Source organism: Neopsephotus bourkii, unplaced genomic scaffold (genome assembly GCF_033783945.1).
Source record: "Neopsephotus bourkii isolate Nb327-2 ecotype Australia unplaced genomic scaffold, CSIRO-AGI_Nbou_v1 NB_168, whole genome shotgun sequence".
Classification (NCBI taxonomy): domain Eukaryota; kingdom Metazoa; phylum Chordata; class Aves; order Psittaciformes; family Psittacidae; genus Neopsephotus; species Neopsephotus bourkii.
Window position 1 is genome coordinate 11,578,173 of NW_026900684.1, and position 25,942 is coordinate 11,604,114.

The 25,942-nt window shown below is 36.3% G+C and overlaps 1 protein-coding gene across 1 annotated transcript in view; it reads right to left on the reverse strand.

Moving 5' to 3' along the window:
- Positions 1-25,942, reverse strand: part of PALLD (palladin, cytoskeletal associated protein) — a 193,728-nt gene that overhangs the window by 91,357 nt on the left and 76,429 nt on the right. The window contains exons 8-10 of the mRNA XM_061372892.1: positions 25,545-25,568; positions 16,809-16,928; positions 15,096-15,438 (exon numbers count right to left, since the gene is read on the reverse strand). Coding sequence (XP_061228876.1) covers positions 15,096-15,438; positions 16,809-16,928; positions 25,545-25,568 — 487 coding nt within the window. The remainder of the gene's footprint in view (positions 1-15,095; positions 15,439-16,808; positions 16,929-25,544; positions 25,569-25,942) is intronic.

Here is a 25,942-nt window from a genome sequence, read left to right on the forward strand (position 1 = left end):
TGTAACAGCTTTATCTTTTCAGTTACTAGACCTCAAGGGACTCTAAACAGCAACAGAAGGAGCACATGAACTCATGGATGTAGATCTTGGGCCAGAAGTCCTTTCCACTAAGCTAAAACCCATTTATACTGCACTGTTGTGAAACAAACAAAAACCAAAAGCAACTAATACACTTCTCCCAGTACAGTTACTGAGCAGGAGGGCACCATCACTGGAAGAGCAGGGCTTCTGAAGCCATTTCACCTACAAATGTTTTAAGTTGGCATTACTGTTGTTAAGAACCCTTTTTTCCTTCCCCCCCCCCATAAAAAAAAAATAGTGCCAGTACAAGCATTTATGCAAGTACCTGCTGTGCCTGCTGCATCCTGGGCTAGGTCTTTCTCTGCCCCAAGGGAAGCAGCCCATGGGGCTAGGCTGGCTGAGGGGAGGCCAGAACAGGATGACAGCAAGTTTGACTTATGCTTGTTGAAAGTGCATACATGAAACCACAGCCTAAACTAATCCTCTCACATCTTTCAGTACCGGCATGTTGAAAGTAGGCCAGAGCAGAAGAGGCCTCCTGGAGTGTGCATCACTAATATTATCTACTACTGAGAATCCAAAAAGCCTATGAAAAAAGCAATGTAAGCAACAGGCAACCAGAAATCTCTCAGGGTCCCAACCCTCTAAGAAAAATAGGTTTGCCACAGTTAAAAAGCACCTCCTTCACTTGCTACAATCAAAATCTCTTGCTCTGAAATTATTCTTAGCATTAAAAATACTACGAAAGAACAAAGCCGCACAGTGTACAATAAAAACATTCCTGAAACAAAATACTTTTCTAAGCTTTCCATGGAGTATTTGTGGGTCATCAGGTTATTACAACCACCCACTAAAAATAGTAGCTGACAGCGTGTAATTGATTGGTCAAGAAACAACTACTGTCTTCTCTCCTTCCCTGAGCATGTTTACAGTGATTTGGAGCAATCTGACTTGCTTTGGCAGGCTGTCTCAAACTGACTGAACTGAACAGTTTTAAAGGAACAGCTATACTTTACCTGAAACATCTTTTGGCAGTTCTGTAAAACAAGAGTGTATCAAATGTAGTTTGCATCTAGAGCTACAGTGCTTTTTTTTTTCTGAGAATATTGCTTAAGAATTCTCATATAAATATGACCTTTCAAGTACAGGCTGCCAAAAAACCTCAACATAACGTAGGCTCACTGCAGAAACTGCAAATGCACTGTTGCAGTTTAACATTTTCTGTGCTGCTTTGGCAGCCTTATTTTGTCATAAATAATGTTATAAAAAATAATTATCATCCAGCAAGCTTAGATTAGATGACTACGAACTGACTTCTAGCAGACTCTGTGAAGACTGACCTCTGAGTGACCTTGTGAAACCAGCCTCAACAATGAGACTCACACTCAAGACATACTTATGATAAACAGATGACAAAGCCTAATTGAGCAAATGAAGTGAGCTGTGAAAACCTCATGTGAAGTGTCAAAAGAAGTGTCAGGCTTCTGAATGATGCTCAAGTTTCCTCCTACATACAGGATGGAACCAACCCGTGCAGTTATTATAGCAACTAACTGTCTCTCGGTCTGGAACCAGTGTTTTCCTGTACTAGAGCAAAGGAGAAAAAAATATATAATGATTCTTGATAGTTTTATGGAACAAGTCTGGCTGCTGGGCCTTAGCTTAGTAGGTCTCCTCATTCATAAACTATACAGCCAAAACGACAGTGTGTCTACTCCAGTGGAGAGATAGTGGGTTCCCCAGATCTGCTGCTGGAAGACAGTGATTTTGAGTGCAGTTGTACACAGTTCTTGGCAACTGAAGCCAAGAGAGAAAGGTCGTTAATTATTTTAATTGTTAACAATTGTGAATCTGTGGAGAATTAGAGGGGAACAACATCCTAATGCTCTTGAAGCAGCAGTATGCTGTATCATTTATTCCCATCAATAAACCTGTGACCAGCTTCAGGGATGTATGTTCATCACAACTGTCAAATAAGAGGAAAACAAGAGCAACAACAACAAACCCAAATGTAACAAACCAAAATGATAGCAAAAGTATTTTCCAGGTAAATATCAAAAAAACAAAAGAACTCACACTCAGCACATCACATACCTCTTGCAATGACTATCATACATTATACTGGTAAGACTGAGGTTTCCTCTTGAGTACTAGAAAATATATTTAAGTGAAGGAAACTTTTAAAAGGCTTATCACAAGAATCTACACACACATATGCATATACTTTTACCCACTATCATAACCATAGATGTAACCAATTTATATTTTAGATATTTTTTGTTCATAAAATAAAGGATTCGATAACCCTATTATTTCCACATTCTAGAAGACGTGTGTAGTATCATGGCTCTGAGGACTGGTAAGGAATGTTAGCTGGGTTCTACTCCAACCAGCACAAACTCAAAGTATCTTTCAGGAACTTACTGATAATTACCATGCTGTGCAAATATTCAGAAGAGATTAAATGACTGGTATCTGAAAACCCCTTCTCCTTACTTTCATTTTAACATATATAGCTTATTTCAAAGGGTCTTATAGAAGTCTATCCCTTTCCAACCAAAAAAAGAAAAGGATTTTGGAATATCAAATAAGAACAAAATCCATTTCAATGTCTGGCTAAAATAAGCTACAGTATTACCGTGCTTTAAAATTTGTTTCCAAGAAGCTACACACACATAGGGTATTAAGTGGATATGTGCCAGTAAAGCCGAAGAAAATCAGAGTCAAGTAATTGCAAATGAAAATCAGGATCTGAAAGTTCATGTTCTAGATATTTGCAAAGTTTGACACTGATTACTAAAACAAAACTTATAAAAATACCTCTGTCTTCTCAGAATTGTATTTGCATTTATATCAGTGGTAGAATACTCAATATTTTGTGTTCATAATACTTCTCTTTTTAGAGAGAATATTTCTCTCTTGTTCATTTTTTCTGAAGTTCAAGTGAATAACTCTTCTTCTAACCACAAACTGAAGAAGTAAAATAGTTGGGTTGTAAACCGACTGTTTTCTGACCACTTATGACAAATCCTTTGACCATATCTAGAAATAGATTCTGATTTATGGAGGATACTAGGTGGTATAAAGGCAGTAATTAGAACCCATTACAATGTTTAGAAGCATATGAATTCACGTACAAAAGCAAATGGGTACAGAGAACTCATCTTGCTAAATATTTTCAGCAAGGTCAACAACCAACAGCCTACATACAAGGCTGATAAAGTTACTGTCTGAAATCTGGACTCTTAAAAATGCTATTCTGTCCTTAAATAATGCTGCATTGCATTTTCCATTGGCAAAATGTTGATGTAGTTTCCCAATGTTTTCCTGAAACATTCCATGAGTACATAAACATACAAGTGGTATGCAACAAGTTGAATACAAACAGCTATTTCCTATCCTTAACATTTCTTTTAATAAGTTACATTTATGTTGTCCAAATCCCCAGTCACTGGTTTCACAAGACACTAAAAATCATACTAGTACTTATCTGTTATTACATTTTAATGTCTGTCTGTAAAGCTTTGCAGAATATCATTATCCAAAGCATGGATTCTAAATGTTTTCCTCCAAAGATCACCTGATCAGGCTTGGCAGTCCAGAGCTTGATGTTTCACTGTTTAAGTATAAACTGGGATTTAGATGTGGCTTCAGCTGGGGTTCTTACTAAGTGCATACCTTTTTAGAAGGATCAGATTTCATTTTTCAAAGCTGTTCTTTTGTTCTGAGTTTTGTTGGCCATAAAGAAAGGATGTAACATACTATACCAATACCTATTACAGAGAAGAAAGTATTTTCTAAGTTCTACTGCTTATGCCATTACTTATACCAATATTAATTGCATGGTAGTAGTAAAAGAATATAAACACATTCATCTACCTCACATTTTACCAGTAAATTTGGGGGATAGGAGGTCAACTACAAAAATTCATTAATTTCTAATTTTTAATATTTTTTTCAGAAAAGTTAAATGATATTTTGTGAAATTACCACTTGTTCTAGTGACTTGAAAGTTTGTTCTGAATTGGTCTTATGTCATTTTTTAAAAAATGGCACCATTTATTTAATGGCCTAAATCCATGTCTATCGTTAGAAGCATCATTTCAGTGAATTTCAATGTTTCCTTCTTTCAAATTACATAAGGCTATTTTTTTCTTAAATAAGGGTTAACTTTGCCTTGCTTTAGTAAGGCTGGTTTCTGGCAGAAGTCAGTGAGGCTTGTTTGGAAAAGGATTTGACATGCCGGCTCTCTCCTGCTCAGAACTGCAGAACAAACCTCATACAAAAAGCCAGTTACATCAAAGCCTGGGTAGCTCATCCACTCATATATTTTATGCTTACTTTAAAAACCAAACCAAACCAAACCAAACCCCTTTCCTTGTCCTTTAGCTACTTTTGATGAACTATACTTTATGTCCCATAACATTTCTTGCAGATTGTACAGGCAGTAATCAAGCAAAAGACCTGTCAGTATTTTAAGTTCCCATGCTCATTTTCAAAAGCATGTCTTAAATCCAAATTTTCAAACCTTTTGAGTTTCAGTTTGACAAATTTATGAAAAGAAGCTGCATATCCTAAATGAAGATGATTTAGTTCTGTCTTTCACATGTTTTGTGCCAGTAAATTGCTAGCATTAACTTACTTTTCATTCTAGCAGTAGAACAATACATGGCAAGGCAATTGAGAGCCTCCTTCAGTTTCTTCTTTTTAATACTATCAGAGAACTGACAGGCATATTTAACACACCTCTTTACTAATCAGCACAGAATATTACTCTGTGTTGGGTAACTTCTATTCCTGACTCAGGATAAAGTGAAATGAAATTCACAGCTGAGTATTAACCATGAAATCATCCTGCTGTAGAACCATTTGTATGCTGATAACCTGTCAGAAATTACACTCTATGAGAATAAAACATGACTCTCCTATAGCAGTCCTACATTTCTTAACAACTGTCTTCTCTCTACAGCTGATAGCAGAGAGCCTTAAAAGAGATGCAAGTACTGCCACTGTAAGAGGGCTGACAAAATACAGAATCCCCTGCCAGACACTGCCAGCAACAAATGTGATGGTAAATAACATGGAAACTTGAACAAGTAACATACTTTTTTATAGAAGCCATGGCAGCTAGCCATGCAATGTCCAGAGTGAAAGAACAAGCTGGACTACCCATTGCTTTACTTAATGAGACACAGAATCATTAGAATTGAAATATTTACCTTAGCCATGAAAATACTGTGCAATACCTTAGTTAGCTGCTGCTAATTCAGAAGTATCTCTAGTAAGCTGTTTTATCTGTTTCTACACTTACCAAGGACAGAGGGATTTTCCCCTCCAATTTTCCTCAACCTGAGAATATTGTGAGAATAGTATTTAGCACTTCATGTTGTAATAAAATTACAAATTATGTTTGGACAATATGAAATTCAAACATTCATGTTGGTAGCCTTCTCCAATAAAACACATTACTGCAACTACAGTCAATTATGAAATCCTGTGATTTAATGATGGAAAAAGTGAAGTTCTCTTGTCTCTTTCTTCCACCAGGGACAAGAATTTATATACGAAAAGTGAACAGGTCAGGCAAAAAGTTCACAGAGCAGCATTAAAACTCCATAGTCTTATCTCAGTGGCTTAAACATCTCTGCTGTCTTAATTAAAGTTAGCAGTTCCTGGTTTCTCATCTACATAAATACATGCTCTAGGAAAACAAGAGAAGATGTATTTACTGATACTACAGCAACAGTCAGGCTGGACATTTACAATTCTGGATGTTTGGGACATCACCCCCCCCCCTCAACATTTTGTTTTGAGGCAGGTGTTTTTTACAGAACATCCAGTCACCTGCTGTGGCACATCATCAAAATATGCTTTGATTTTGATAAAGCCAGGATGAGACTTCTTACATGATCTCCATGGCTATGTATGTGGCTAGGATGTTTATGCACATGGAGTATCTTATACACATTTCCGTGGTGTTTGCTGATAACCAGCACTATGTTTATGTGTTTTAATGGAAGCTGAAGGCACATAGTTCGGACTTCAGGGACTAACTTGGCAGTTTCACTCAGACAAGCATATACTAGATAACAAAGCCTGCAAATGTCACTGAAGTCCATTTTAGACTGCATGGAGGGTTAAGTAAACATGAGTAGTAAGGGGGCCAAAAGGGTAGTTGTAAATTTCTGTTACTAACAGAAAACACTGTTTATCCTGTATTACTTCAGGGAGGAAGAGTTTAATTCCCAGCGAGCATTATAAAAGTAAACAAAAGTTGAAGTGTATCCAACTTAAAATTTTAAGCAATTTTAGCAAGCCAATAACATCTAAGGCAATATGACAACTATTTCCCTAAGTATTTAAAATACCATGGAAATTAATAATAACAGAAGATAAAATGAAGCACTTATAGGACTTCTCACTTCTGTGTAACCTACAATGACAATTTTAGTCTGTAAGTAGTTATGAAAATTTACTGAACTTTAACAGTGCTCCAAACATGCATATTAATTACGATCAGTTGTCAGAAAATAAAACCAGACTTTTCCAGTAATGCTTGCCGCTTCGGTATTGTAGGTTTTGAATATTTAATAAAATGAAAAGCATTTTCCCTTAACGGGCCACAGCAGAAAAATGTTACTATGGAATTCAGAAAGGTGGAAAATAAAAAAATAAAAAAACCTCCATCCTTCAGGCAAAACCAGAAACCAAGTACTGCAATGAAGCAGCTGTCGCTTGAGGCTCGTTGAGCTTTCTCTCTGTAAGTTTTTCATTAATAAGTCATTTTTCTCAAAGTCAGCATGCTACCTGACATTCATGAAACTCTCTCTAAACTACAACAGCAGCAATCCATGCCATTCTGCTTTGCCTTTTGGAACTGCATGTGCTCTTGATGCTCCAATTTATTCAGCTACCAGGGAGAAATAAATTGCTACTGAGCCACGAAGTTGGGTTTTTCAACCAGATCACCATTTGCATACCTATTGCTATTCCTGAACACTTGAGAAGATTCTGCAGAAATGCAAGATATGCTTACCCAGTTCATGTTAAAGAAGCTGAACTAGAAAGAGGTGGCATTCAAGTACTCTTGAGCGCAGGTTCTCATTAGGGTTCTAGAGGCTTTAAGATCAGTGAAGTTTGTTTACTTTCATAATTGTCTTCCAGATTAAAATTATAATAACACTGGACTGCAGTTGCCAACATAAATGTATAAAAAAAGAAATCCTTAGTTTAAGAAATCAGCTTGAGGTAGAAATATAAAAAGGAAACAGGTACAGATAGGAAAGGTGGGAAAATACCACAGGACTTGCAGAATGCATTCACTGGCAAAGTACTTTATGAAAGTTCATGAGATAACTAAGCTAAATTACCGTAATATTTTACCCTCTTTTAATGTTTGGCATATACATTGCACATGTATGAGAATACAGAAGAGTATTTTCTTCCGGATTCCAGGCCAGTCTTTAGCACCAGCATAAGCAGAAAACTACATAATGACAAAGTATCCTTCTGCAATCAGTAAGAAATTTTCAGTATTATCCCTCAGATCACTTGCACATTCAGATACGTTCCTAATATTTTTATACCTCTATTTACGTATATTTAAAACTAGAACCAAGACTTGGCATGCTAAACTTACATCTGCTACATTCACAAATTATCATTGGCTTGCCATTTGTATGGCAGGTTGCTGTGTGAAACAGTCAGTTTATCAACAAGACAATGTCTCACTTGGTATCCAATGAAATGGGAACTGCTAGTATACTTTTGTGTTTATGTATTGAGATCATACCCAGATCTGCATGGAGTGTAGAGTAAGATATCCTTTTACCAAAGTCTTAATTACTATATGGGAGCTCCAAGAAGGCAGTAGAGTTTATAGCTGCCATATAATGGGTTTTTTTATTATTATTACAGAATTGCCACAAAATATAAGCAATTCCAAAGCTGAAAGTACAGATTTATTTATTTTAGAAGGCCAACACATTAACTGTTTCACAGGCATATATTAAAAACGTAGTATTAAGATAGAGAGAAGTTATGAGAAATTGTATAAAGTGAACATCAGAACATCAAAAAAGAATACGATTATGGGAGAATACTATAGTTGGGATTAATAGAGAAATATATAACAATTCCCACTCAAATCAGCAAAAAAAACTACTTAATTATTCAAACTGTAACTATGTTGATAACACAGTCATTTCAGGAATGGCCTTGTTATGTCAGTACCATTGAAGCAGACCAGTATAACCATTTAATACACATGGAAGAACTTGTAAGTTCACTAGAAATATTTTCCATGGTTTCTTTAAAGAAACCTCTTTGGTATGAATTTTTAAATTAAAAATACAGACTTCTACCCTGCCCCTTCAAGGTTTCACCCCCTGGGAACTTAAGTACTTTAATCTGTATTTTATACATCTGTCATGATCCAAATATTTATTTTCTCCAAGCAGGGATCTGAATGCAACAGTTGCATTATAAATCAGAACTCACAGACAAGGAGTTTCTACATTAACTCTAACATTATTGTATTTGAAAGGGAAAACATGCTCTGAGTTTTCCCTGTTTCTCTGCTAAGAAGCCTTTCAGGCCTTGAGAAAATATGACAGTACTATTAACAAAAAACAGTTCTTATCCTGAACTGATGAACTTTACGCTAATAGTGGGTCATATGCCAGAACTGTGAAAGATTTTCATCAGAATGAAAGAAGTGGGGAGAGAGAAAGAGAAGGCAAGAACAAGCGTGAGCAAGAAAGCACATGAGCAACGCAACTGTGAGAAAGAGAATGAAAGAAAAGTAACTTCAACTTCCAGTCTTTTTTTTTCCTATTAAAAGTTATTTTAACAAAAGTACTTTAAAAAGAGAAATGTAAAGAAACTCTTTCCATTAATTGCACTTTCTAAATTCTTAAGCCAAAGATTTTTCATGCAGTAATCTAAGCAAGAGAAATTTTTCCTCTGGATTGTTATTACTCTTATTCCTATTGCTATTTTTCACTGCAGAAATACATCAACAATTGCAACAGGATTTGACTAAACTACTACCCCTTGTACTGAACTGACTTTAATGAAATGAATGACAGAGAAAGAATACCAAGTATCTGTCACTTTTCAGTACTAAGATACTAAAAATACCAATACTTAAGTTGTTGTGAACTTCACCAAGCAATTTTAACTTTGTAACCTTCTTCACTCAGTTTTAGATATGTCTGGTTTTTAAACACAGGTTATATCTTTCAATTATTTTCTGTAAATTAATTTGTAAAAGTCTCTAATAGGGCAGAAGACAGATGTTACTGAAAATATAAAACAGATTTTAGTGGCATTCTACCAATTTTCCTGAGTACATTTTTCAGCTGCTGCCATCATTCTCTGGATGTCAAATCAGAATACTTACAGTGGATTGATATTTATCAACTGTATAAACCAGGCAAAAATACAGACACTCAGTCCCATAGAGGACTGGGGAATAGAGTCCATGAAGCAAAGGTTATTTTGATTATACTTTCATTTGCAAACATGTTTTTCTCATCTGACTTTTGTTACGTTCTTCATTACATTTCACATTATTTCATAGGTTGCAATCTTATAGACAGTCTTCAAATCTTTGCTGAATCCTGACAGCTAGTGGAAACCCAAAAGAAATTTATGTAAAACTACTTTCTGATATGTCATTGTGTCCGCCAGATGTTTTACATATTCTGGGACCTGTGACCTCCGAAATATACCTACAAGTTTAGTGTTTTCACAGTCACACGAGAAACTGATAACTTGTAGATCTGATCAGTTTGACTTCAGTTATTCTTCAGTCACCAAAAAATATATTTGTTTGCATAAGCATATTATTGTTTTGTGTTGCAGTTATCATATGAAGTATGAAAAGCCTTCCCCTTCCCCACTTCCGTAAAAAAGTGAGCATGATTTTCGCACCTTTTTATGGTCAATAACTAAATATGCAGCTTTTTCTTAGCTTTTTTTTCTTTTCTATTTAGCTCACAAGTGACAGCTGTTAGGAGCTACAAAAGTTTATAACTAGATTATGGCAACCAGAAATCAGTTTAGAGAGAGAAACCAAACACAAATGATGAACACCACCTGTCTTCATTTTGAAGCTTCAGCATCTACCTGCTACAGCCAAAGTGAGAAGTCCTGGAAAATGGATTTTTCTGCACAGAGGCAGAGCAAAAGAAAAGTAGGGCAAAAAACACCGTGTATCACTTCTCATCTCCCTTTCTCCTTCTAGCTGACAAAAGATTGTATTTTTACATTTTCAAAATTATGCGTAGACTAGGTCATTATGAGGTCAGGGATGAAACAATACCAAGGCAAATGGGGTTACATGTTCTCTTCAAAGCCATGTAAATATGGAGTAAGGACATAGGATGATTAGTCTGCAAGGATTAGCACACAGGCAAGCATTTAAATCAGTTTGAGAACTCTGTTCTATGATACTAAGAGAAACCTTGAACATTTCTACAGGAACTCTGTATCCACAAACCACACTGAGAACTTCTCAGGAAAAGCTGCATGTTAGAAGAACCAAACACTTGGATTTTCTTTGCTTGATCATTTCCAATTATTGCAGTGAGAAGGAAAGAAAAACAACAGAAATGTTTTAAAAGTCAAAATATTACATCTCAATCCTATAACATGTCATATTTTCAGTGTAAAAGAAAAACCTGAAAAACACACCAAAGTCCTGTGTGAATATTGTGCTGATGGCACACACATTTCACGTATTTTATAACTGATTCAAGGATGTTTGACTTTTCCTGTTAAAATACTGACTAGCTTTTATATAAGTAGGGTGTACCATTACTTGTCTCCACCTAATAAAGGTCAGAAAATGTCAGTGCCAAAAGAAGATAGAAAAAGCCCTAGAAAATACATTTTTCACTTACCTTTAACCTTTTTTGTTGTTGGTATCAATTGTTACAAAGAGATTCAGACTTCCATTGTTGCGGATTTTAAAAGGCTTGCAGGTCATTTATGATTACCCTTTAACACTGTTAACAAAGGGATTGGTAAAAAGGAAATTTCTCAGCAATAACTGCTACTGGTTTCGTGTCATGATATTCCTTGGTCTGAAATAGGCAACTGAAGTCACTGAAAGCAGAACACTTACAAACCCCCCATTTATTATTTTTATTTAAAATTCCAAGTTACAATCTCTTCTTTGGTTTTCATTAAAGTAACCTTAGGAACTAGGGAAAAAAGTGACATTCTACTGCCTGAGCAGGCTGCCCTTAACAGCAGAGTAACCAGCACATCATTTCATTATTCAAGTTATTTGTGACTATTTTGAGGAATATGAAAGAAATTACTGACACATTTTCATGTGACTGTGTCTAAATGAGAGTCTCTAGAATTATAAATGTCCCATAAAACTGAACTTAGGATAATAGGAGCAAATGGATCATTACTATGCAAAATCAGATCAATTCAATCAGTAGTTATAGGATTTTGAGGTGGAGCTGGGATATTTTTATATCTCTACAAGTTCAAGCAGCTTCATTAGAGCAGGTGTGACTCAATACAACTCAATTAGGGCATTTTCATACAGTATTACATAATTATACATAATATTTTAACATACTAAGTACAGGCAATCTAGCTTTCTCAGCAAACTTGGATCTTTCTTGCAAGAAAAATGGAGACTAAATTGTTTGCAGTTCTATAGAAAAGAACCATGTTTTCAAAAGTGCTCTTTCAGTCATAAGAATATAAAGATAGAACAGCTTAAAGATTGGTAGGAAGATTCAGGCTTTAGCACCATTATAATTTGAAGAAAAGAGACTGATATTTTTTATTCTAGTCCTCTCAATGGTTGTGTTTGCATACTTTTTTAACAGGGAGCTGTCTCTACAGCTGCAACATCCTATTACCTGTGTAATTTCTTCTCTCTCCTACCTGCAAATACCAATCTAATATCTGAGTATATTTTCCTCATAAAATCCTCTATTTTTATATATCATTTGTTGTTAGTAAACAACAAACCATGGGCACATTACATGCAGTTCTACTGAACAGCATCCTGCCTTTTTGCAGCCATTCAGAATGAGGATTAAGAGGGGTTTAAGGCAGCACTTTCACACATAGGCTACATGCTGGAATTAGTATTTCACCTCTCAAAATTAGTCAAAAAAGTTATAAGTATCTAAAGATACTATACATTTATGGGGACACTTCTGAAAGCTCATCTGTGCATTATACCGATACTGCCTGGAAAAGTCCAGTGCACACTAATAGCTCAATCTCCTCAAATAGGTGCCAGCAGCAGTGATCTGAATTACAGAAATCTGAGGGCTTTTGGTCTCAGTTCAGCAGTTCTTCTTCTCTTGTCTACATAAACTCATCTTGCAGACAATGCATGATAAAATATTGTGCCTTTTAACCATATTTAACATTATTGTTCTCTAAATTTCACAGCTTTCCCAGTTAATTCTATGTACATTTTTTTCCCAGAAATGTCTGTATATTATCACATTAAAATCTGTTTTAAATATTCCTAGCACCAGACTAAGGCAACAACTAATATCATTACTTAAGGATTACTTGAGTGTCTATAACCACAAACAGCATTTTGTAGGACTACAATCCAGAAAATAACTACAGTAACTCCCTGTAGCATGGCAGCTCTTGCACTGGACTGAATTGTGCTAAATCATTATTTTATAGCTGGTGGTTACAGCTGCATTGCCAAAGTGCAAATGTATTCCGTACTTCAAGTCTCTCCTTCTAGTTAAAGTAACAACAACAATAATAACATAATAATAACAGCAGCAATAACAATAAACAACACTAAACAAAAAACAGTCCATCATTCCCAAATCTTTGCAGTTACTATCAGTGTTGGCTGAATAAACTATTTTCACGGAGTTCACAGATAAAGCTGTAAGGTAATTTATGAGTTAACATAAGTTTGCATAGAGGTTCTTCAGGAAATTTAAAACCAGAGTAAGGTTTCATCAAAAATAATGCTCACTACTGCGATTCTGAAGCTTCAGACTTTCTACACAGCCAACATTACTTTAAATGTCTAAATAATTAAAAAAAAAGTTACAATACACATGTTTGCTGTTATGTCATTGCAAATATATGCTGCTTCTATCATCAAATTCTAATACTCCATGGACAGATAAAACTCCATAGATGAGCTCTCTTCAAGAGGGACCACTCTCATGGCTGAGATAGCTACTTTACTACTTAGCTAATTTTAATGCAACTATTTTATTAGCTTTGACTTGGGATGCAGTTTCCCAAACACTGAAAGCTCATTTCAAGTCTCTGCAGCCAGACATTCCTTTTCATCCTCCTGTTAGCACACTTTCCCTTTCTTAAGCTACCAGTATGCTTGGGAGCAAAATACTTGCCTGAACAGAGGGCAAGATTTGCATTTTTGATAGCAGGACAGACTCACACTGGTTTTGGCCAAGCAAAACATGTACTGTGACTGCAATGAATATCAGGCTCTTGCACATCCAATGTTGTTAATGGCAAAACATAGGACTCGAGTGTAATTGCCCTAGGGATTCCAAGGTCATCCATTTGGACATAAGCAACTGAAAGTGTTCTAGTAATAGCATCCCCCTCACATCATTATGTACTATGTTCAACTCTATTTATATGATGTCTCTATGTTTAAGTACAAAACAAATTTTGTACAAGTAGCATTGAACATTATACAATAGGAAGTCTATTACATAGCCTTCTTTCCTTCATTTAGGGCAGCTTTGCTTCTGGAAAATCAAGCTTTGAGGTGAAATTTGCAGCAAAATGCTGCTCTGCTGGAAATTCTACTTCCTCTCTTCACAAATGAATCTAGCAGCAGATGTGCTGGGTACAGGACCACCTGGCTCACTCCACATCACACATCATCCTCAGCATCCTCCCTCCCATAAATGCAATCACCACCATATATATTTTTTAATTCCACCACTCAGTCTTTCTACTTCTCCCACTCCTCCTTCTCATCTATAATTGTCAGAGACTTCTTAGAATGACAAAGAGCAACAGAAAGAAAAAAGCGGTAAGTACAGAAAGGTAACGCTGTTGGCTTGCTGCCTCAAGCATGTGGTTTTGTGCATTCAAAATCAGCATGACTGGTACAAGAAAGGTATTCTTATGTTTGCAAGTTATCCTATGAAAACATGTTATTAAGCAAACAACCTTGCTAAGCTTGAAGACCGTATTTCATACTTATTTTTAACACATTTTTATGATTAATAAGCCCTTCTAATTATTGGTGCAAATAAAAGAAAATAGCATCTCTTTTCCTTTGTCACATTCCAAAAATTCTTGAGGGAGATGGAAAACAAAAGTCTGTGCAATGCTCAAATGAAGCTATAAGTCACTGTAAGATCACTCTTGCATAAGTAAGGTATTATCACTAATTATTAGGTAAAAATATTTACTGTTTTTTTCCACATCTCTCCTCTCCTTGAGCTTTTAATTTTCAGCTTATAGTTATAAAAGAGTCATTGTAATCTGGCTGACAGTAGAATCAGTCACATGTTATATAAAAACATAATGTAAGAAATAATACAAACATTACACACCCGCATGTCACAGAATCAAAGAATAGTTAGGGTTGGAAAGGATATCCACTGACTACACAAAACCAGAACCATTCAGAATAAAGATCACTAACCAGTACTGAAACGGGAACAGAATGCAAGAATCTCAGGCCGCTGTGACATTCAGACACAGCAGCTAGGAATAAAGAGTGCAGAGCAACAGCCCTACCACTTATTTTTGGCGACTTTATCTTAAATCTTTCTACAGAATGTGTTATACATATGGACTTCCTTTTGACAGAATCATAGAGCAGTTAGGGTTGGAAAGGACCTTAAGATCATCTAGATCCAACCCCCCTGCCATGGAAGTATGAGAAAGAACACAGTTCTCTCCTGCATTCAGCTCTTTCGGACATAAATCACAGAAGGGACAGACATGGTCACTGTCCATTGTCTAACACTGAATTGGCTCCAGGGAAAAATTTGCTTTTGACAAATATCAAGTTTATAAGAAACAAAAAACCCAACAAGAAAACAATAAAAAATACTCACAGCTTTGGTTTGGCAAGCACAGGTGGTGGCTCCTTTGTAGGTGAAAGCAAGACAGCTGGAGGTGGGATGGATTTATCACCATTTGGCTTGCTGTTAATCATTCCATTTACTCCATGAATGGGGTGGACACCATTTGTTTTCTCCTCAGATGAATTGAGCTGCAGTTGATGAGCCTTCCCACCAGATCTTAACTCGGTATTGTTTGCTTGATGTGTCTCTGTATGTTTCTTAGGAGGAACCTCAAAAGAGCTAATTTCAACTGGAGGAAGTGGTGGGAAATGATGGAAATCATCACTGTTGGATTCTCTTGCCAGTGATTCATGAGTAGAGTTTTCTGTGTTGGCTAAAAGGAATCAAAAAGAATGTGTCTCCAACAAGTCATAGACAAGGTACATGGTACATACATGCTACATTTTCAGTCTGTTAAAGGTGAAATCTCTTTCGCTCTTGTTTTTCTAGACCTCCCATTGCTAAGTTATGATGAATTAGTTACATGACTGGCTATTCACTTGCTGACTTTGCCCCATGCAAAATGCATAATAAGGATCCTTATGGATACCTCCAAATCTATTTCTGGAATCCAGCCACTACGTGAGATTGGCAAGCACTGACGACAGCAGCTGAAACAGCATTTCCTCTTCCTGGAGTTTCAGCATCATTTAAGAACAAATAATTTAAAAATGCCAAAGGATGTATGTATGCATATCAAAAGGAGTGTGACCAACAGGTTGAAGGAGGTGATCCTGCCCCTTTATTCTGCTCTCGTGAGACCTAACTTGGAGTATTGTGTACAGTTCTGGTGTCCTCAACATAAAAAGGACATGGATCTGTTGGAACAAGTCCAGAGGAGGGCCTCAAGGATGATCAGGGGACTGGAGCACCTCCCGTATGAAGATCGGCTGAGAAAGTTGGGGCTGTTCAGCCCAGAGAAGAGAAGGCTGCGTGGAGACCTCCTAGCAGCCTTCCAGTATCTGAAGGGGGCATACAGGGATGCTGGGGGTGGACTCTTCATTAGGGACTGTAGTGGTAGGACAAGGGGTAATGGGTTAAAATTTAAACAGGGGAAGTTTAGATTGGATGTAAGGAGGAAATTCTTTCCTGTTAGGGTAGTGAGGCACTGGAATAGGTTGTCCAGGGAGGCTGTGAATGCTTCATCCCTGGCAGTGTCCAAGGCTAGGCTGGACGAGGCCTTGGGTAATATGGTTTAGGGCGAGGTGTGCCTGCCCATGGCAGGGGGGTTGGAACTTGATGATCTTAAGGTCCTTTCCAACCCTAACTATTCTATGATTCTATGTTTGCAATGGCAGCTGGGTGAGTGCATTCCACTGCAATATGTATGTAAGCATATTACAAAACTAAACATATCTTGCCACAGTTTTTTATTTTACAAAAGGCATATGCCACCTTTGGTAGCATAACTTCATCGGCTTTCATTCTGTCTCTGCTACCATCTAGCCTCAGAACCTTACTGCTTCAAAATATCTCAGGCTTGTGGCAGGCACTTTAAAATTGTATTTGACATGAATAAAGATATTAAACTAGGAAATGGGCCAATCAAAACATTCAGTTTGCTTTGTATGACTGCTCTGAGGCCCACAAAACCCCTGTCTTACAGCAGCCCTTTTCTACGCAGGAAGGAGACTGATAACTTCACAGGTAAATTAATTATCTACGATCTATGATTAAAAATTCTTCTTTCCATCCATCACATACCTGAGCAGACAGTTAGTTGTGCACTGCTTGTTACTGAACCATGTTCATTTGTTGCTGTGCAAGTGAAAAGTCCCGAATCTTCAGGAAAAGTTTCTGCAATTACAAGGGTACATATCTCTTCTGGAAATAAACAGAAAAATAAACGGTATCATAAACTATTTAAAGCACCATAAAATGTTTTTGCATTTATGTTAGAGGACACCAGAAAACGCTCCTTATACAAAAAAATGCTGTGAGGACTGCGGAAGAGCTTCCAACATACATGACTTTAATGAAAATCCTTTCATATACGAAAAAAGTGAATTCACTAAGCTGTTTTCAAAGTGGCCTATCTTAAATAGTGATTCTGCAGGCACAAGTCTGTGCAGTCGTCTTACAACTCAGTATCCTCATTTTTATGAACGATAGTACTAATTCATACAAATCTACGTATTAGTTTTCATACACAACACTTGCAAGCTCTTTCTGGCCCTCTAAAACCATCAATAAGAATGTCATACTATTCCTTTTTTCCTGGAAGTTTTCTGTACTTAATGGAACATTTCAGATCAAACTCCATTCTCAGTAAAACCAGAAAGCACTTTGTTACTACTTTCAGTTAGCTTTCCTGTGTAAACTAGCCAGAAATACAAACTATGGATGAATAAATACTCCTCTTTTGCAGTTTGGTAAGAGAATTTCTGTCTCTGCACGACAGTGAGAACAGATAAATTCAAAATATGGCACAAATCAGCATCCCTAGACACTGTTCAGAATGCTGTGACATAGATGTATTCCGTGGCTATTTGAAATCTATTCATTCCAATTTAATATGTCACAGTATATGCTTTGATTATACCAGAAACTCAGTCAGAAAAACTACATGAAGGCCAGATTGTTCATATTTCAGGTTGGGTCTCTCAGTAATGTTTTCTAAATCAATCTCATCCATTCATAATGCACATACTTAAATTATCCAGCCATTTCTTTTTCAGATTCTTCTAAGTCACTTCATTTTATCTCTACTTGTAATGGTATTTTATATATATATATATATATAAAATTATATATATATAATCAAATAAAATTATTTATATATATATATAAAATTATATATATATAATCAAATCACAGTATAGCCTTTCTAATTAATCCTAATATTTACACAACACACCTAGATATTTTTAGACCTGGACTATGCTGCATTGTGGGTTTCCTTAATTAATTAGGAGTTTCTTTCACTTATGCTCATCTTCTAGTCTCAAACCCAATTCAGAGAAGTTTTACAGAATTCAGTTTCATTAGAGAAAAATGGACATTTACATGGAATCCTACATATCACAAAATCAATGGAATATAGCTAATAAAAACAGAAAAGTGAGGGAAAATACTTCAGACTCCAATACATCTTGCATGAAAATTATTCTGCAGTAGAGGTTCAATAAGGCAAGCTTCACATCTTTTAGTTCAAAGAAGGAAAACATTCTCTAATTTTCTGGGGGCTTTTGTTTCGTTGCTTTGGCTTTTTAATTTTTTTTTTTTCCTTCCCTAATTTCCACTGTTGAACGGCAGACCACTGTCTCCTTTAAAAAAAAAGTTGAGGAATTTTCCCAATTAGAAATGGAAATGTATCCAAAAACTCCCTGTACTGGAAATGGTCTAAAAATGAATGACTAATATTTGGCACACAGCTGTTTTTCAGACAGCAGAACGTGGTTGGTTTGTTTTTTTTTTGGCAACACAAACCAGTCGTTCTGTGTAGCTGCAAGAGGCATCTATGGTAATACTGTAGCACATTGGATGTTATCTGACCCAGATGAAGATTAATGACTCATGAAAGGTCTTATCAGGAAAGTAATGAGTAACACAAGCTAGTTTTTGAACTACTGAGATCAGCTTTTTTTAGAGTCTTGGTGTGTCATAAGCAGTTGAAGCTCTATTGTAAACCACACGTGCCTACTCCTGGACTGAACTGACTCTGGGGATGCAATCTGATACATGCATCATACTAGTTTCCTGTTCATTTAACAGCAGAATTCTGAAAGCTGGGTATTTCAGGTCTGCAAAAGAAAATCACTCCCACCATGCTGAAATCTGCTGTTTGAATGAGGGCAAAGGTACTACAAAATATAACAACCAGCAAAGTCCTGTTTCCCAGACAGCAGAGCTCATTAACGCATAACGTTTCTTCATTTATTAAAGTATGTAAAAAGATCACACGAGAAGAGCTGATATTCACTCTTCAGTGACACAAGAGTTCTAACGGACTCTGCCCTGATGTGGTTTGTTTATGGAAGCAGCACATCTGTAAATTATACATGGTAAATTACAGTAATCCTTGTAACAGAAATTTAAAGTAAATTAGCGATGAGACTAATCAGAGTTTAAAATTCAGTCTTCTCAGCCAGATGAGCAAACTACTACACATTTGTGATTAATCATGAGAAAACTGGCTAAACTGAAAACAGAAAAAACACCCCTAAGAACTAATCAAAAGGCAGCCTGAGCAAAAAGCATGTGCAAATAACACATTCCCATTGTCTTTATCAATTTTTCTTCCCCAAAACCAAAAAATCACTAACCTCCGTTTTCATTACTACAATGAAAAACATGGAAATAAAGTACTAAATTGACAAAAGAAGCATTCTTTAAAGATTGCCATAACACATTCTGGATGCATAGTGCTCTGAGTATTTTTCTAGCTTTAAAGCCTGACTTTCGTAATTATTTTTCTTTCTGTTCCTGTGCAAAGTAGAATTGGATGATGTGAAGTAAATAATGTCTGTTCTACTTCCCAGCAATCACCAGCTGACAAATAATTTCATCACAAAAATGTGTTCCAGAAAGCAGCTCTGAAATGCTTAAAACGTATTTAACACTTGACTAAATGAATACAAAAGCATTCTGTTCACTGAAACATGTAAAATGCTTAGGCATGCAATTACTTGACTATTTTGCCAGTTATCTAGAAAGAAAGATTACATTTTATGCAGTAATCCTTTCCCTTTATGGTTCATGAGTCCATTAAGAAGAATTATCTTTGGTAAGACAGAAAACTGTTGCATTTTAACAAATTTCATCACTGGTGATTTGCTTACTTCATGTTTCGATGTATTAAATTAAAAGTTGTTGAGTACTTGTTATATTTGCACTTTCACCACCAAATGTGATCATTAGCTTCCCCCACTGTAATGCACATAGAGTCCTGGGAAGTAAGTATGGTCTTTAATTAATCGTTGTTCATTAGGATGCAAAGACCAGAGCTATTTCTATAACTGCAGGTTCAAAGCCATAAGTTTTCTGATATGCAAAGACAGGCATTAGTCAGAATGGTGGTTTCCTGCTAAAAATCTAACCAAACACAACCCTGCCATCTTGTAGACAACTTGTCTCTTGTTCTTCTCTTGTCCCCCTAGTCATCAGATGTTCAACTACAGCTTAACGGCAAAGCAAGTTACCACCAGGAAACTTTCTGTTTAGGTATCTGTGCATCTTTTATGTACATGAGAATGAGGAAGTGTGAAAATAGAGCAAAACTGAATATGCAAAGGAGCATAACAGATGGCATTGCAGACCTGTAGATACCTTAACTTGCAGTAACACACTGAAAAAATATTTAATTTACCTATTTCTCATGATCATTATGGTATATAATTTTACTCAGGCAGCTCTGGCTTATTTAATAGGCTTTATGCCACTCAAGAAATGAAGAGACAGGTTTTAAAAAAATACACAGAACTGCCTGTGCTTTAAGATACCTCAAACAGCACTTATAAAACACTTAGAAGAAAACTGAACAACAGCAAATCTGATTCTGGGCAATATAATGCAGTTTTAGGACAGAGAACCCAGGTTACAGCAAATGTAATCAATACCCAAGACGGCTGCCAACTAGCTGGTTCAGATACAGTGAACATAGTGAATATAATTCACTATACAGTATATAGTGAATACATGATGATACCGTATGATACAATAGTGACAGCACAGACTTTAGTCCCTAAAGCAGTGTTCAGGTTTGAGGAGAAATCAAGCTATTTATCAGCATCAAGGAAAAGTTTATGCTAAAGCTTACACTAAGGCAGTTATGATAATGCAGTTGCCTAAGCCAGGTAGTCTGAAGTTAAGTCAGGTGTACAGATCGAAGCTGAAATCAATGTATTCAGCAGTGTAACTGTGATGACTAATGTAGCCCCATAAGCTTTGAATATTTACAAACTGAAGATGAATAGCAGCATTTTCTAAAAAAAAAAAAAAAAAATAGTGAAAAATCAGAGATTTACTTTGAATTTGGAAGCATCAACAAGTATGGAAAGTCATGGTAGTCAGACTTAAGAAGGGTTCACTGACAGGACAAGAATTCTGTAGCTCAGAAGCGTGGAGTACAACTGAAAATGTAGCTGAGAAGCAACAGCGCATAGGTTGATCAGACCACCTTTAACGAAAGATGATTTTAGCTTATTTTCAGTTTTTCTCTCCATTTGGCATCTTGAGCATAGCTCATTGGAGATAGCTCCCTTCAAGCCTTTCTTTGCTGCTCAGCAGTGAAAGAGAGAGCTAGACTGCTAGTCATAATTCTTTTGTTTTCACTAAAAAGTGCAAGCATCCAACAGGCATGCTGACCTACTGAAGTATCTGTGTTTTGAATCTCATCAGCTATCAAAAAGCTGATTGTGTGAGAGGGCAGTAAGGATTTCTGCAACAGTTGCCATATATTTTCTGCTTCCAATACTCAGAAATATGGGGAGATTTCTAAGGGACATACACAGCACTTCCCTATGCTTACTGGAACACAGCAGCCAGACAGGGAACAAGAAAACACAACCCAAGAGAAGTGATGACTATCTTTTGAGATGTTTCTGGTGAACACACGCAGTATTGTGCTTAGGAAAATAGAGCATGTATATGTGGCAATTCCCTGGCAATTTAAGAAAACTTACTTCATATAGTTTTCTTCTTACATGCCATTAGACAATTGTTTTAATGTAATTCAATACAGTTTGCGGCTGCCTCCAGACAGCTGAGTAATGGTCAAAATACCAACAGCTGGCAAATGACTCAATGGGATTTTTCATTCTCAGGCAGCCTGTTCTTTGAAGGATTCAGTCAGTATAAAGTCAAAGCTTCCAAGAAAGAAGTACAGAGCAGGTAATTTGACAAACTGTGATATTGGCTTTATGTAATCTGACTAGCTATTAATTCACAAAGCAGTCTAGAGAGATTTGTGATGCAAACTGATTTCTGTCTAGACAGAAAAAGGAGTGCAAAACACATTAGGATAGATAGAATGTACCCAAAAAAAGTATCCAAAAAACCTCCCTTTGCTTCTTAATTTCTTACTTGTGTGAGTTCATGGAACATTTTTCTCTTACATAATTAATATTGACCTAGCAAAAAGCAACTGATGTTTTTGAGTACTAGAAATTGTTTATTGATGGACTTTGGTTGACAACCAGCAATTAAAGTCAACACAACTAGTTGCAATTTATATAAAAATCCATGGAAGCTGCACACTTGGAAAAATCTTCAGAAATCATGTCCATTTTTCAAAATTCTAAATACTTATCTAGCATAGGCATGCTGGTTTCCCTATCAGTGTTGCACATATATTCACCATCTGCATTGAATGCCAGCTGTGTGTTTGCTTATGGACAACCTCCTCTGCAGGTAGTGTTTTGTCTGGCTTCTTAAGAGTCTGAATGAACTGCATCACAAACCAGTGCTGCACCTACTGTATTTCTGGTACCCACTCAACTTCCTGTTGTAGAAGAATTAAGAGCCTTCATGTCATCCTATAAAACAGTATTACTACTAATACACGAAACACTGCTCATTATTTATGTTAAAAACAAATATTTACATTTTGCCCAAACTTTATTTACATTCCCTTTGCAAGCACAGAGTCAATTCCTACACAAATAAGGCAATAAGTGTACTGTCGTTAATTTTAGTGGAGAGTAAACAAATGCACGTTATTTGATAGGGTTTAGTAGGAACTGATACTGCACAAATCTAATAGGGATACTATTTAGCTCAATGAATGCAGGGAGAACAAAATACCAAACTGAAACTCTTTCATAGGTTTTGAGTAGCAGAAAGGTTCTTATAAATATAGTACAATGGATTTACAAGCATGAAAAAACCCCCAAAACAGACTGCTGTGAGGCATTTATTACCGTTATGTCTACTAAACTGCAGCAATACAGATACCAAAATTGTATTTTGAGATGCCTTCCTGCTCTTGCCTTGCCAACTACCTTGAGAGTGGTGTAAGATACCTTGATAGTAAGTAACTTTTATGTACCTAGGAAAACTCACGAAATACACCTTTCATGTAAGGATCCACTCTCTAGCACTCTTTAGAAGGCTTCAGCTGTCCTCTCCCAGGGTCTGCAAGCTAAGCAGACATGGGAAGCATGTACCATCAACATGGTGGTATAGGTATGTTACAAGGCTGGAAAGGACATTATTTTTTTGGACTCAGAATCCCACCTTATATTTCCTCTTTCATTTAGTAGTTATGAAAGGAAATTGCTAGGTTTGTGAACTATCATAAATATTCTTACTTATTCCACAGTAATATCTGTCAGGCCATACAAACCTTGCAGCTAGCAGTTCTGAACATTACTTAGTTGCCCATAAAAAAAGACTTCTAGCAAGAGGCATAATATACAATTTCCTTTGTGTTCAATTATTCACAGAATGGAATTTGAACCTTTTGTCTCAAACAAACAAGCACTTCTCCTTTCTACTAGGTAACAGTGCATTCCTGCTCTGAAATATTTTGTTGACATAGCATAATACACACTATGTTGCCTAAAGAGGGTGAAGGGGTAAAAAAAGATTGTAAAAGGAAGCAAACATTATTCATGATTATGAGTTTTGACAGAAGTTTTAAATCAGCTATTAAAAACAAAACCCTCAGAAATGCTAGTAAATTTGGATTTTGTAGAAACTTTGTGTAGTTTCAGTCCTTTCAGATCCTTTCTATCATATTAAAGGAGACAGTGAATGCAGTTCAAGTCATTTTGTAGAAAAGAAGCTCCTGGTAATAGTGACCTAGATATACCAGGTACTATTCTCATAGCACTAGTAGATTAAATCTAGAAAAGATGCTAATACTTGGTCAAGAAATAAGTTTCTCTGGGAAGGGGGAAAAGGTCAACCCACTGATCTTTTTCCTTTTTTTCTTGACTCAAGAAAACAGCTGAGAGACTTACTTTGTAATATATATTACAGGAGAATGTTCCAAGAAAGATACAGAATTTAACATATTTCAAGACAAATCTATTCTCCTTTATTTCTTTTCCTATCAAAAGGATAGAAATGATATTGAAACTCCTTGAACTGTTCTGTACTGTAACTTACAATTTTTAAACCTTACAGTTTGGGTTATGATTGCAAACCACCAATAGCCTACTGTTAGCACTTGGAGATGTTTTAATTCCTCATTACAGGTTAATTTGGTTTTCTAGAACTCTTCAATCTTTCACATAGCTCACATTTCAAGCCTCCATTAATTGAGTCATTCAGTTACATGTACTGGGCATCAGCTGTTACTAGAGGTGATGATGTTGCACACAATTAAATGTTAACTGTCAGGATAGAGCACGTATGTGTGTGTGCATGCACACAAATGTGTGTATATATATGCATATATGTATGATAGTCATGAAGTAAAACAGGTATATACATGTAGGTATATTTGTGAAGCAGTAAGAAAATTGAGTAACTGATAAAGAAACCCGGAGCTTTTTCCCTCTGCACCTCCTCTCCACAAAAGCTAACAGAAAGATGCATTTCTCTTACAATTAAACTTTCACTGCTGTTTTCTAGTCCATATCTTCATAGCCAAACTGCTTTTTGACAAACATCACTTATCTGCTATGTCTGTTCTCACTGCAGCCAAAGACTGCCAATGCAAACCCCCAGATTTCATAACATCCCCCCATTGCTAAGGTCCTTCAGTTCAGAGAAAGTCTTTGGGAATACCCAGGTCTTAGAAAACTTTTCAGTTTTATCTTTTTGCTCCATAATTAAAACTCTTTCCAAATTCAAGCGTATTCAAGCAAAACCAGCCACACTCTTAATGCAAGGCTCAGACTGTGTCACTGTCTTGTCTTCTACACGTTTTTTGACTGGGAAGAATTAAAGAACATTCTCATTTTTTTAGCATCCACTTACTATTGAAGAAACCACCACAGCATATAAAGATGTATGATAGGAAAATGAAGCAGCCAGAGAAAAACCTTTAGTAGGAAGAACACTTTGCTTTCTGAAACCTAGGACTTTTACCTTGAGAATAGGCTATAAAAATTCAATGTGCCCTTGTTTTTGAGGATCAGCTTTTACTTGTATTTAAGACAGTTCATGTCTGCCAAGCTAGACTGGCCAAACTAGCATTTAGTGTTTGGGTGTTATGAAACTCTTGCAAGTACAATTTGGGTAATGGAACTTTGAGGGATTTGTTCTTTTTCCTCAGTAGTATGCAAATTGCTCATTTTCTGAGAACAAAGTTTCCTTCAAAGTTTAAGCTGTGAGTCTCTCCTTGAGGGTCTAAGTGGAATTTACTGTTTAACTAATAAAGGAATTGATGTAAAGGACAGTGTAAAGTAAGGAAGGTGTGATAAAGAAACACTGTCTTTATGGGGGTTTCATATTACCAGTGCTCAGCAGAAACACTTTTCTATTTATGGCTTCAGTACAAACTCGAAGAGCCAGTTGAATCAAGAGATTATTTTTTCATATGATTCTTACCAGGTTCAGTTGCAGATCGTGGCTCTGTATATCACATCATAAGGAGGGGAAACAAACATGAAAAATATTAGAGATTCCATTAATGAACAGCAGTATACTGAATGAACACATTATACTGAAATACTGTAGACAAGTACAGAATCTGTGCAGACACATTACAAAATAAGGAAGAGTTAAACTGCCTGTTGGCTGCAGTAGTTCAATTATTTCTTCTAGCCATTACAATCACTGAAATGTGAGGAAGAAAGGACTCTATCCAAAACTCAATCCTGACAGACTATGTCACGATCTTTCCCCACCCTGTATGAAAAATAGCCGCTTCAGACTATTGCTTGTGCTGGTTTTGGCTGAGTGTGGCTGTGCTGGATGTACTAGAACTTCAATACGAATTGGAGTCA